The 13,599-nt window shown below is 45.7% G+C and overlaps 1 protein-coding gene across 1 annotated transcript in view; it reads left to right on the forward strand.

The window, feature by feature from the left end:
• EPHB1 (EPH receptor B1) overlaps positions 1-13,599 on the forward strand; it is a 452,216-nt gene that overhangs the window by 378,869 nt on the left and 59,748 nt on the right. The window contains exon 10 of the mRNA XM_066245242.1: positions 7,894-8,016. Coding sequence (XP_066101339.1) covers positions 7,894-8,016 — 123 coding nt within the window. The remainder of the gene's footprint in view (positions 1-7,893; positions 8,017-13,599) is intronic.

A 13,599-nucleotide genomic window follows, 5' to 3' on the forward strand; every position in this document is an offset into this window, starting at 1 on the left:
TGCTCAGATCCACCACTTTTCAGGCTCGTTGCCCAGCCAGGGGCTCCCCGTGTATATTCTTCCCCAAGACTTGGCTGAGCACCCAGGACCTCTGCTCTTTCAGGGAGAAAGACCACCACCCATTGTCCTGGACTCAGGCCTCAGAAGCAGGTGCAGCAAGCTGTTTCTAGTGCCCACCAACTTTTCCTGATAGGTTCATGCCAAGAGACCACCAGACCTCTAGCCCTTCACATCAAGAGCTTCAACTACCACCCATGTGCCAGTCAACTCTACAACTCCAGACCCAGTCTACCAGCTCTGTGTCCATTTTCCGTCTGCTCACTGTCGTCTAGGCCCTGGCCTGTTTCATCTGTGCACTCAGAGTCCAGAACCATGTGCCAGCTACCTTGACAGTAGGGTTTCTTGCCCAGAGTCCATTACCTGGTTCATAGTACCATTTCATTCAGAAGTCTTGGCTTGATTTGAATTCTTCTTGTCCCTCCTTCATCCCCCGTCTTTAATTGCTCACCGAATGCTGTGAATTCTTCCTCTAAAATTTCTCTTGCCTCTTCTCTGTCCTCATGGTTGGATACTGTTATCTTCCACCTTCATGTCTGCAACAACCTCAGAGTTGTTTTCTCAGCCTCCAGCTCCTCCCCTGCGACAATGCAGGTGGATGCTGCAGTCCGCCAGCAGAATGTGCTCCCTGGTGACGGCTTGTGCTCAGTACATCCCTCCCCTGCTGATGGAGCAATTGTCATCCGTGTGTGTCTGATGGCACCAATCCCAATGCCGTTGTTTGGTAATCGAGGCCCGCCTGAGCTAGTACATCAGTGCTGTTTCACGTCAGACACCCCTTCTCTCCACATTCAAGCTGCTCCCACTTTTCTCACTGCAGAAACGGGGGGCCTCTCTCTGACCTGTGCCTCACAACCCTCTTAGCCTCTCCCTCTCCAATGCCTGACTGTGTGACTTGTCCTGCAAAGATTCTGACCTTAAAGATTGGCTTTCACAGCCTTCTGCCTTCTCTGGTTTCGGCAGCACACCCAGCTTCTTTCCAGGTGTGGCTCTTTATTCTAAACTCTCCAGCACTGTACCCCAGTTACTTCACGTCTCAATTGTCCGAAGATCTTTGTGATCTGTGTTTTTCCTTTAGCTCCCACAGTCCCTAGAACAAAGCTGTTTGGCTGATCAGTCAGTGCTGAGAAAAATGAGGGGTGATCAATGTACTGAGACAGAGGATTGGATGAAGTCCCTCCTGGGGACTGAACTTTACATGCAGTTCCCTAAACTGCTTCTCCTTTGTGCTTAGATATCTGGACCAAATTTAGGTGAGTCACAAAGATGACAAAGTCTGCCTTGGAGGCAGGGTGGGGCATAAGGAAACACACTTCCCCGGTTCCTATGACTCCATCCAACCTGTTGGGATATAAAATATGCGTGACTGAAAACAGCCTACCTTGCTACTTCTCCACAATGATATCTAGGAATCTTCTACCGGTAGGAAGTCAGCAGGTTCTTCCTGGCACCCTGGAGCCTCCGAGAGAGCCACATGCTCTCTGTGGAACTACAAGATATCCATGCTACTGATTTTGTACTTTCTGAATGCAGAAGAGGGCCAAAGAGGAGCAGTCTTCTCATTCAGTTTGTCATTCCTAAATGTCGCCTACTGTTTGGAACTGGCTCTCTCTCAGCTCATTTCTGTTCTGACCTGAAAACCTGGCACTTGTTAACTTGATGACTGACTTTTTAGAGTCACCCCACACACCTGCCAGCATCCCCAATATTTGTCCCAGTGGCGTCACGTTGGACAGCACCTTGATCTATGGATGCGGGGTCTCTGACAATGGCCAGGAGTGTTTTCTGCTGCAGGGACTTCTCCATGCCATGCGAGAAGGCCCTGGATCGTGGCTCAATCATTCCTCCCACACTTCATATATTCAAAATCTTGGTGCATGTTTAAGATTTGGCAAATCTCCTAGAACTATGATTCTTTAAAACTTCAGGCAATGTAGGCTGTGACCCCAGCCATGGCATAAATGGTTTCGAGGTAAAAGAAAAACACCTTCAAATTAGGTCTTTAATAGAAATTACTAAACTAGAAGATTATAAAATTGAAGACTTTTTTCTCTCTCAAGGCACTAGCAATCAGAAATTTCAATTCACAACTACCATTTTTTGTGCCAAAGGTATGTAACATATATAAAAAATACCAGAGCCCCGGCCAAATAGCTCAGTTGGTTAGAGTGTTGCTCTTATATGCCAAGGTTGCAAGTTCTAACCCTGGTGAGGACACATTAAGAAACCACCAGTAAATGTACAAATAAGTGGAACAACAACTTGATCTCTCTTTCTCTTTCTCTTCCTCTATAATCAATTAATCAATAAAAAAATTTTAAAAACAAAAACCAAACTGTAAAATGCTATAAAATATGTAGTATTAACAACAATAATAATGTGAAACATTGTACGAAGCATTATAAAATGCCTTAGGTTATTGATCTGTATTACATTTGATATCATTATTAGTGCCACTAATAATATTTCCTCAACACTCACAATCTGAGGACATTTTCTGAGCCCTGTCTCCGAATGCTTGGCTCTGCCTGACTCGGCAGCTGACTTGAATTTCTTGTTCACTGTCTGGTGATTCATTGCACTAAATACCATTTTCCTGATAATTAAAAACTGCTCACTGGCAAGTGGGAGCAGGAACAGGCTGATGCAGGATTTATGCAGAAACACAAAATGAGCCGAAAGACAAATGACCTGTTCTGCCTAGCTAAAGGCATTCTTTTTTCTCCTCATCTTCTGGGACTTGGGAAAGGCTAACTGTAATGAGGGAGAGAGGTCTGGAGAGATGTGTCACTCAGCGATGAGGCAATGCGGCGGGAGCCATTAAGCGCACATGCTCAGCCAAATCTCCCTTCCAGTTTAGAACAGACGATCGCTGCCCCCCAGTCAGAGGGGACAGGCCAGGACCATTTCCTAGGTCAGCCCTATCAGACCCACAGCAGAAAAAAGCACTGAGTTTGAGCCACTTATTCGTTAGACTTTTGGTTTCAGTTTCCTTCCCTCAGTGTGACAGCAGTATTCTCAATGTCAGGAAAAATGAGTACTGATTCCTACTGGTGCACTGAGGCCAGACATTCTAATTAGCATTGCATCACCACTCTCAGGCTCCCTGCAACCTCTTGGGCTTCTTGTGGAACAATCAGAACCCCTGGCCCCAGAACAGCAGCTGTGACATTGCACGTGCGTGGGTCTGTACACACACTCACACTTTTGTAATTCTACAAGCCAACAAGGTAGCAAACCTCTCTGTGTGAGTAAACTGCACCTGTCATTACAGTGTGAACTTTCTCCTGTTTAGGTGCACTTAGTTGCCCATTACTGGCCTAAAAGAATCCTGGCACCATCAAGAGTTGAGCCGTTGCATTCTGGGAACAGCTCTTTCCCAGAACTGATTGAGGCCAATATCTGTAAAGCTCATTAACTAAGAAACATTTCTCATTCATCCTTATATATGTCTTTACTGGCAAACCATTCATTACAGCACATTCGAGATTGTTTAATTAGTTTCCACAGAAGAGATCCTGTAGGACAGCTTAACATACATCGTTTAAAAGCCCTTGATCTAAAATAACAATGTCATTATTTTTAAAGTAACTAATATAACCCTAAGCGGCTTACATCCCTCACTGCCCACCCCTTTTCACTCTCTCTTCCTACCTCCCCGCACACTTCCCAGAACAATTTACTGGTAATTATCACGAGTATATCACTTTGTGAGCCCTCTCTGTACATCAGGCAGTGTGGTAGGCATGTCCCTTGCAATGTGATCTTTAATATCGTCACCACCCTGGGAGGGAGGTGTTACTGCCTCCATTGGCAGAGGACAGACTGATAGAAGGGATGGATGTGGATTGTTGCAGTATGTTGGGTTAGTAAGAGACTTTGGGGTTCTGACCTCACCTCTGGGCCCCATCCTCTGGGCTGTGCACCTCCTCTCAGCTCAGCACAGAGTTTGGGAAAAGTCACAGGTTGTTGGCGCTGACCCCGGCCCCTTGTGCATTTCGAGTGGGCGTGTGGCTGCCTCCTCTCTTGCCCTCCCCCCTGCAGTGCAGCTGGCTGGCTTCCACCCGCAGCTTCTGTGTTTCTTTATGCTGTTGTGGTGGTTTTCATTTACTGAGGTAACATTCATCGATAACATTAAGAAATTTCAGGCCCGGAACATTATAATTCAAGATCTGTATACTACTATATTCTGCGTTTTATTTCCTTCTGTTACCATATTATTTGACCTCTTTTACTCAACTGACCTAAATGCTCTCACTGGCCATGGAGTCTCTCCACTCACCTGCACAGCGGGCCAAGCAGCCCCTGCCGATGACTGACAGGAACCATGTGGCACTATCCCAGCTCCCTCCTCTGCAGGGTGAGCCAGCCCTGAAGCATGTGGTGATTGTCAGTCACTGGCCCCCAGAGCCTCTCTGGCTTCAGTGACCCACAGTGAGGGGTGGCTTGAGAGCAGACTCTTCTTAGGCTCCCTCCCCTACTTCCCTGCTTGCTTACAGGGACTTCTTGGGATCAATTCCCAGATAAGCCACTTGCCTTCAAAACCTTGTCGCAAGGGTTGCTTCTGGAGCTATTGATCTGGCTTTGTTACTCACTTCCAACCTTCTTTCAATCCTTCTTTCTCTTCACTTGTTCTCCCTTCCAAGTGAGAAAGAGAAAAACCTTCTCCCTTCTATTTTCTCCTTTTCCACTGTTATTACAGAAGAATCTCTCTCTATATCTCTCTCCTCCCACCCCTTCTGACATCCACCAGGGATTAGAACATTCTATTATAAAAGTGAGGATCTCTCGCCTGACCAGGCGGTGGTGCAGTGGATAGAGCATCGGACTGGGATGTGGAAGACCCAGGTTCGAGACCCCAAGGTCGCCAGCTTGAGCGCGGGCTCATCTGGTTTGAGCAAAAGCTCACCAGCTTGAAGCCCAAGGTTGCTGGCTCCAGCAAGGGGTTACTTGGTCTGCTGAAGGCCCGCAGTCAAGGCACATATGAGAAAGTAGTCAATGAACAATTAAGGTGTTGCAACGCACAACGAAAAACTAATGATTGATGCTTCTCATCTCTCTCCGTTTCTGTCTGTCCCTGTCTATTCCTCTCTCTGACTGACTCTCTCTCTCTCTCTGTCTCTGTAAAGAAAAAAATTAAAAAAAATAAAATAAAATAAAAATAAAAGTGAGGATCTCTCTATTTGCTATGTCCAAAATCAGTCAACAGATTTCAAAGTCCATGTTGTCATTTCCAGGTGTGCAAGGGTCATGCTAGGACAGTGTGGATCATCCTAAAGCGGGCCTTTTACCATGCTGAGAGTGATTCCACTTCGTGACTGGGAGCCAGCCAGCTTTCAGAAGGAGCAGTTCCTCTGGGCAGGGGACCTGGCTCTCCCCGACTTTAAAGAAATACCCCCCTTCACTTCTCTGCTCTATTCCTCTTCTCCCTCTGATTACATTCTGGCACTTCCAAGCCTTGCCTCAATTGGTGACCAAGCCACACTAATTTGGGAGAGCTATAGAGCCATCTTCAGAAGATTTCTGGATGGAAGATGTCAAAACTAGACCATGTGTGAAAGCCTGGGAGTGTAGTACTCCAGCCTGCTGGGAACTACCAGTGTTGCGTGAAAGAAACCTACTCAAGACACAAAGTTATGTCAAGAGCAGGGGTCCCCAAACTTTTTACACAGGGGGCCAGTTCACTGTCCCTCAGACCCTTGGAGGGCCGGACTATAAAAAAAAACTATGAACAAATCCCTATGCACACTGCACATATCTTATTTTAAAGTAAAAAAAACAAAACGGGGACAAATACAATATTTTTAAAAAAAGAACAAGTAAATTTAAATCAACAAACTAACCATTATTTCAGTGGGAACTATGGGCCTGCTTTTGGCTAATGAGATGGTCAATGTGCTCCTCTCACTGACCACCAATGAAAGAGGTGCCCCTTCCGGAAGTGCGTTGGGGGCCGGATAAATGGCCTCAGGGGGCCGCGTGTGGCCCGTGGGCCATAGTTTGGGGACCCCTGATCAAGAGGAAGAGAGGGGGGGGCCTGCCAAGGGAGGCAAAGACCTCCTGAATCTGGTCTCCCTCAGCTTTTATTGATCAGAAGCAGAACAGAGGTAACAGGATTAGAGGGGAGGGAGATCAGGTGATAAGAGGAAAGAGTGATTAATGGCCATTTTGCTGACATAGAGCAAGGGCTAATTTGGTCAGTACATTCCTTTCTTTTGCTAATTAACAAGCACAAAGGAAGGGGCAATCTAGAACCTCTAGGCTAATTTTCACTCACACACTTTCTTGGTGTTTGCATCCAAGAGACATTCACTCAGGGCTTTTAACTGAAGTTCCCCAGTCCAAGTCATAGTTAACCTTTTGAATAGTATGAACGTTCATGTACAAACATTCATGTACGTCCTTGTGCCTCCTGACCATCCAGAGTATGATTGTGCATACATAAAGCAACATTAAAATAAAAGGCAAATGTATGTTCTTCTTGTTTCCATACATTTGTTATCAAACATGATTTTAAGTTAATAAAATTATAACTGGAACTAATTTCATTTTTTGAAAAAACAAAACAAAAAACTCACTCCCAGGGGTCAGCGAGAATGAAAAAAAACTCACTACTCAAAGGGAAAATGGGTTCAAGGTTAAATGGGTGATTCCCTACAGGGAAGGATAAGCTGGAGTGGGGGGTGGGGTGCTGAGAGGGCAGAGCTCAGGGAACCTGAGGTCCAGCCTCAGCTTTGGGCCCAGCCGAGGGTACACAGCACTGGGCCTCTCCAAACCTGCCTGCTCTGCTGACCTGACTTCCATGAACCAGACAGCAGCGGTGGGCAGAGAAAAGGCCTCCTCTTCACAAGGAGGGGATGCTAGACCCTGTTGTTTGGCTTTCAGAGCCCACACCACCACCATGAAAACAATCTCTGTGCTTTGCCTAATGACACACCTAACACGTTGAAGAATTACAGTGTGAATGAATCCATTTGTTTCTTGGGTTTCATTTCCTTTTTTTGTTCCCTCTCCTCCACTTCTTGAATCCATTTTTTCTGCAGTGACAATTCTCAATTTGGTCCCCACGCATACCTATTTATCTTGCCACTGTAAACATCAGTGACAAAGTCTATATTCCTTTATGTATTTCTCGTTCACCATTTTATTCGTTTTTCATACTTCAGTGTGTCTGAAGGCAGGGGGTTTCAATTACCATTTTTCTTTCAACCCACCTCATTTTTTTCTAAGTAGACAGTGCTATTTTCTCTATCAGTATTTTCTGGGCTTTTCTCTTCAAATTTTCTCTTCTGGTATATGGTCTTGGTAGTTATATCTTGAGGGTTTTCTAATAGCAAATTCTTTTTTAAAAATCCATCCTCATCCCTCTTCCAGCCTTGGACACAGCCGTCAGTAATAACCTTAACGGTGGCCTCCGCTCAGGAAAGTTGTCAAGGTGATAAATATTGATATCTGCCCTACCATTTTACCACCACTTTCCCGCTAATGCATTTGGTTGGCATCAATCAGCTTCCTTGCCTTCAGTGAGTGCCCGGTAAGGGAACTGGTCCTGATCTGTCACTTATAAGTAATCTGTTCCACATTTCATCAGGAGTTAAAATGCAGGAGAGAACATGGAGGAGAAGGAGAAGTAGAGGACAGAGAACCAGGCTGGTGTGGCCCAGAGGGAAAGGAGATGGGAAAGCCCAGGAGGCAAGGAAAGGCAGCCTGCTGTTCAGGAGAGAACCCCCCCCCACCACCACCATCTATATACCCTTCCTGCTGGGGATAGCAGCCAGTGCTTAATGACCTCCGTTCCTCTTTGGGATGTTAACCCTGCTTATCTCCCCCAATAAGGCTCCCCAGGGATGAAGATCTACATTGACCCCTTCACTTATGAGGACCCCAACGAAGCTGTCCGGGAGTTTGCCAAGGAGATTGATGTATCTTTTGTGAAAATTGAAGAGGTCATCGGAGCAGGTATGGCTCTCTCCTCCCCTTGTTTCTGTTCTCTTGGTGTCCAAACATCTTCCGCTCACCGCTCCAGGTATTCTCTACCAACTTTCTCCCTAAAAGATGAGTTTTGACCACCTACAATGTGTTTCTAGGGGTCTTTGACCATGGTGACCATATTTAGTGTCGCAGAGAAGTCAGCTGTGGTTTTAAAAGATTCAGAAATAGCTCTGGAAATGGACCACCAAATTCAGATAAGGGAAAAGATGTAGGTGACTCAATTGAAAAAACTTGGAAAGAAGTAGACATTTTAAAGAGCGGGACCTTGTCTCCCACTCCCTGATAATGGCATTTCCATGCCTTTGGGCCAGATTTCTTCCCATGCAGTCAGCAGTCCATTCCTACATGCAGGCGTTTGGAGACAGACCACAAATTAAAGTTTTCAGAAGGAAACCCACTCATAACTATATTTTTGACAGAAGATCTGTGATATGAATGGTGACATAAGACAAGTTTCAGTCCCAGGAAACATGTGTGTTCTCATCCATCTTACTGAATTGGACTAGACCTCCAATCCAGCAGAGAACTAACTGCCTGAGATGACCAGCTAAAGGCTGATCTATTTTCATCTTTCTTTAATGGATCAGTAGTTGAGTCAATTTGACAATGAACTGAGCCTTATTAATGTAAATGAGTAAAATATCCCCAGATGTCATTACTTTATAAGTAATCTGTTGTCACCTCTGTTGTGTCTTTTGCGGCTTCTCAGAAAATGTGTTTGCTTTGTGTCCTCTTTCCTACCTTTCTTTTCTTATACAACATTTCTTTGTCTTTTCTTCTTTAAGTCTTATTAGTCATTGTTCAAGCTCTCATCCCACGTACATGCTGCAGTAATCTTAGCTTTTGTGGCTAGAAGTGCTTCATTCATGTATTTGGAGAGCCATGGAGTAGCCTCTTCCAATAATATTTTAACTCCATAAAACATGTCTAGTCAAAGTCTTACAGACAGCCACTTCATATTTTATCTTTAGGGGGAAATTCACCACTCTTCCATTCACTGCCTCCCTTAATGCACTGAGGGGTCAAAAAGTGATCTGTGAGATTGTAAGTTGCATTTGAAAGCTTGCTCCATTAGGTCACCATTTTCATGGTCTGGTTTTTCTCTTAAAGAGCTCTCACCTCATGGCATCGCTGTGGCGGGTGCTGGGACTCTCCTCTCACCAGCTTCTTAGGAGTTCCAGCCGGCTGGCTATATCTGATGCACATGAGTCTATATGTATTTCCCATTGACTTTCATTAAATATATTACTCAACCATGACTTTCACTTCTGTGCAGATAATTTTCTTTTCCTCCTTAGACGCTAACATATTTAGGGATCCTTCCTTGGAAGGCTGGATTCCCGATAAATTGGATTAGTCTTAGGAGTTCAGATTTCTCCTGTAAACTTGAAAGAGTGTTGGGAGGTGGGCTTTTAGTCCTGCACCCTGTTTCCCTACATTATTAATTGTTGTTGTGTCATGTGGTTATGCTGTTAGTGCTTCTAATGTTGTTATTTATGTCATGTGCTTAGAGCAATGTGTCCTGGACTGCATTTCATCCCAGAGAGCACACATCAGCCCCATCCAGCCTTTGTCAGGGGAGGAGGAAAAAGCCTTCTCACTTATGACCCTGCCGGGGAGTTATAGTGTGGGGAGAGCTCACCAACTGCTGGAGGCCTATAAAGGGACAGCTGATGGCTCTGCTCCATCCTTCACCTTCCATTTTTGTGCAGCCGTTGTTGATGCTCGTGGATTTTGCTCAGAGAAGCTCAGCCCTCTTCATGGCTCATGTGGTATAGGGGAAGGATTGACACAGTTAGCGGTTCAGAAAATGCTCAGCAGCTTGGGGTAAAGACCTTTGCCTGGTCGCTGCTGACCACCCTCTACCAGACCCCCTTCTCCTTCAAGGAGAAGTCCCAGAGCTAATCCCTGGGAGTAGTAATTTGCTCTGTGTAACATGGTGTCATTTTAACAGGAGACACTCTTGGTTGGAGCCAATCTTTCTCCATTCTCCACTTTGTCCTCACGCTTGCTCCTCCCACCCCCTGCCTGGTGCGAGTAACTTCACTTTGTGCTAAAAGAGCTGGTATGGTAGTCGAGTTCAACAAACATTTTTTGTAAGTTAAGATTCATGCAGTGTAATTGGCAATCTTTCTCTGAGCCACCTACCAGATTTGGAGCAGGGGACAGAAACTACGCGGTGAAATGGTAATGAGACCCGAAAGGAAGAATCAGAAGTCATTGGTCCTTCCTTCGCTTGTTTCTTCATCAGGCTCTTGTTGGACACTTCTTGCACCCTGGATGTGGAATCCAGAGGTTAACAGACCTCTCTTCTCCTCCTAGGTCTGACTGTCTCAGTGGCAAACAAGCCAGTAGCAACGTATTCAGTATTTTATGCCATCCACAACACAGACGTGTACATAGTGTTGGGTCAACACAGCAGTGTTCACATTATTCTGGGACTGGGTGAGGGGATCAGAAATATTTCACAAAGGAGATAACCTTGGGCCTGATCTTTCAAAGGTAAAAATTAGTAGAAAACGGTTTTGTAAAACCCATGAGACAATGAGACAGAAGAGGAAATTTTAATGATTCAGGGAATAAAATGAACCTGACTTTCCGGACGTGGTGTGCTGGAGCTGGCTTCACTACCTTGCAAGAGCCAGTTGTCTGCATCTCTTTCCAGCCCTGTGTTCAGCGACATCATGTTGATAGCTTGACATCAGCCCCAGTAGGACTATTTACACCATGAGAATCGTCAACTTATAAATCAGCGGTATTTATTCCTTAGTCCACTGAAGCACAGGCAGTTACATACTCCAGCACACTTCTAGATGGTGCAAGGTTGTCTCAGAGAGGCTGCAGAGGAACCAGCCTGTACCTGCTGAGGTCGCCCAGAAGGGAGCATTGTGCTTGTTGCAGGTGGGATTGAGTTGAAAGTGCAAGATCTTTATTCCTTAAACCCGTGATGGTGAACCTTTTTTTAAAAACCGCCCACTTTTGCAGTGCTGGTCAACCTGGTCCCTCCGGCCCACTAGTGGGCATTTCAGCTTTCATGGTGGGCAGCAGCAGAGCAACCAAATGGTGCCTCAATTGGCCCACAATGAAAGCTAGAATGCCCACTAGTGGGCGGGAGGAACCAGGTTGACCGGAACTGCAAAAGTGGGCGGTTTTTTTTAAAAAAAGCTTCGCCATCATGGCCTTAAACACTGATTCTGTGCCTGCAACTGTGGTGGATTCTTGAAAAATACCCTGAATGCCTAACAATCCTGTCCTGCAAGGGTTATTGTCTAACAGAGACACACAGTGCCACTCCACAAGAGGAATATAGGCGATTGAGAACTATAACAAGGGGCCAGAGGACATGCAGCTGAAGGTAGGAGGAGAGTCTGACTGGCAGGGTAGGACGCAGGAGGGAGGTACTGTGGGGCCCCTGAGGATGTAGAGGCTTTGGATGGACTGGCACTCCATCTAGCACACCCTGAAAACAAGGAGGGGGAAAGGCTGCTGGGGAGGAATTTGCTGAAGATGAGGATCAAGCATTGAGGCTGAAGAATCGGGCCAAGGCCAAAAGACACAGAGACTGTGGTATGGATTTTTTGTTTTTGTATTTTTCTGAAGTGAGAAACAGGGAGGCAGAGAGACAGACTCCCACATGCACCCAACCAGGATCCACCCAGCATGCCCACTAGGAGGCAATGCTCTGCTTATCTAGGATGTTGCTCCATTGCAACCAGAGCCATTCTAGCACCTGTGGCGGAGGCTACATGGCCATCCTCAGCACCCGGGCCAACTTTGCTTTAATGGAGCCTTGGCTGCAGGAGAAGAAGAGAGAGATAGAACAAAAGGAGAGGGGGAAGGGTGGAGAAGCAGATGGACTCTTCTCCTGTGTGCCCTGGCCGGGAATCAAACCCGGGACTTCCACATGCCAGGCTGATGCTCTACCACTGAGCCAACCAGCCAGGGTTCAGATTTTATCCTATAGAATATGTGAATTCCTGTAGATTTCTGAGCAGGGTGAGTGATGAAAATTAAGTGGGGCCCTGGTCGGTGGCTCAGTGGATAGAGCATCCTCCAGTGACTCTGAATGGAAGTCCAGGGTTGGATTTCCAGTCAGGACACACAGGAGAGATGACCATCTGTTTTTCCCCTATTCTCTCTTCTCCTCTCCCTCTTCCCCTCCAACAGCCAGTGGCTCTATTGGTTCAAGCATGGCCCTAAGCACTGAGGATAGCTCCATTGGAGCACATCAGCCTCAGGTGCTAAAAATAGCTTGATAATCAAAAATCATCCCAAAATGAGGTTGCTGGGTGGATCTCAGTCAGGGTGCATGCAGTCACCTGCCTCATTATCTCCCCTCCTCTCACTTTAAAAAAAAGAAATGAAGTGGGGAGATGAAACTGATAGGTGCTCTGTTTGGATTGGACTGGAAGTGGGTTAATAGAAAAGTGTGGATATGACCTTGGAGGCTTAGAGACCAGATATGGGGCTTTGCCTAGAAAGGGTTTGAGATAGCAGATGCTGGGATTCAAGATGTTGAGGAAGGCTACACTGAAGTAACTAAACTGATCTAAACCAGGATGTGTCCAATCATGGTGACTGGAGTGACTATTGGGCTTGGTGACTGGAGCTGATGGGAAAATGTGGCATGGAGAAATCCCATGGCCAAAAATAAGGAACCTCAAGTTAAATGTCTATTTTTTTAGAAATTAAATTTAATAGGGTGACAGGTTAAACAATATGAAGTGAGAGGAAAGTTGCCCAGCCCCTAGGGTGTGAGAAGTGGTAGTTACACAGGCAAATGAAGACCAATAGAGTAAAATCTAGAAATTACCATATTTTCCCATGTATAAGACGCACCTTAATTTGGATGCCTAAATTTTTTATTATTTTTTTGTGTGTATATTTTTCTGAAGTGAGAACCAGGGAGGCAGAGAGAGATACTCCCACATGTGCCCAACCAGGATCCACCCAGCATGCCCATTAGGGAGTGATGCTCTGCCTATCTGAGGCCTTGCTCCATTGCAACCAGAGCCATTCTAGCACCTGAGGCGGAGGCCATGGAGCTATCCTCAGCATCCGGGCCAACTTTGCTCCAGTGGAGCCTTGGCTGCAGGAGGGGAAGAGAGAGATAGAAGAAAGGAGAGACAGAAGGGTGGAGAAGCAGGTGGATGCTTCTCCTGTGTGCCCTGGTCGGAAATGGAACCCAGGACTTCCACACGCCGGGCCAACCCTCTATGGCTGAGCCAACCAGCCAGGGCTTAGGGCATAAAATTTGAAAAGAAAAATGTATTGCATAAAGTTATTGAACTCAAGTTTTATTCATCATAAAATTCATACAATTCCTCATCACTGTCAAAACTCCCATCCATTAGCTTGTCCTTATCTGTATCTGATAACGAATCACTGTCTTCAACAACGAGCGTAAAAACAAGCACAGAAAAGTGGAAAATGAAAGTAAAAAAAATCTACAATCACTGTATAAGATGCTCCCAATTTTTAGATCCCAAATTTTTCGAAAAAGGGTATGTCTTATACATGGGGGAATACAGTATAAGGTTAAAGAATTGC

Source organism: Saccopteryx bilineata, chromosome 10 (assembly GCF_036850765.1).
Source record: "Saccopteryx bilineata isolate mSacBil1 chromosome 10, mSacBil1_pri_phased_curated, whole genome shotgun sequence".
NCBI lineage: Eukaryota > Metazoa > Chordata > Mammalia > Chiroptera > Emballonuridae > Saccopteryx > Saccopteryx bilineata.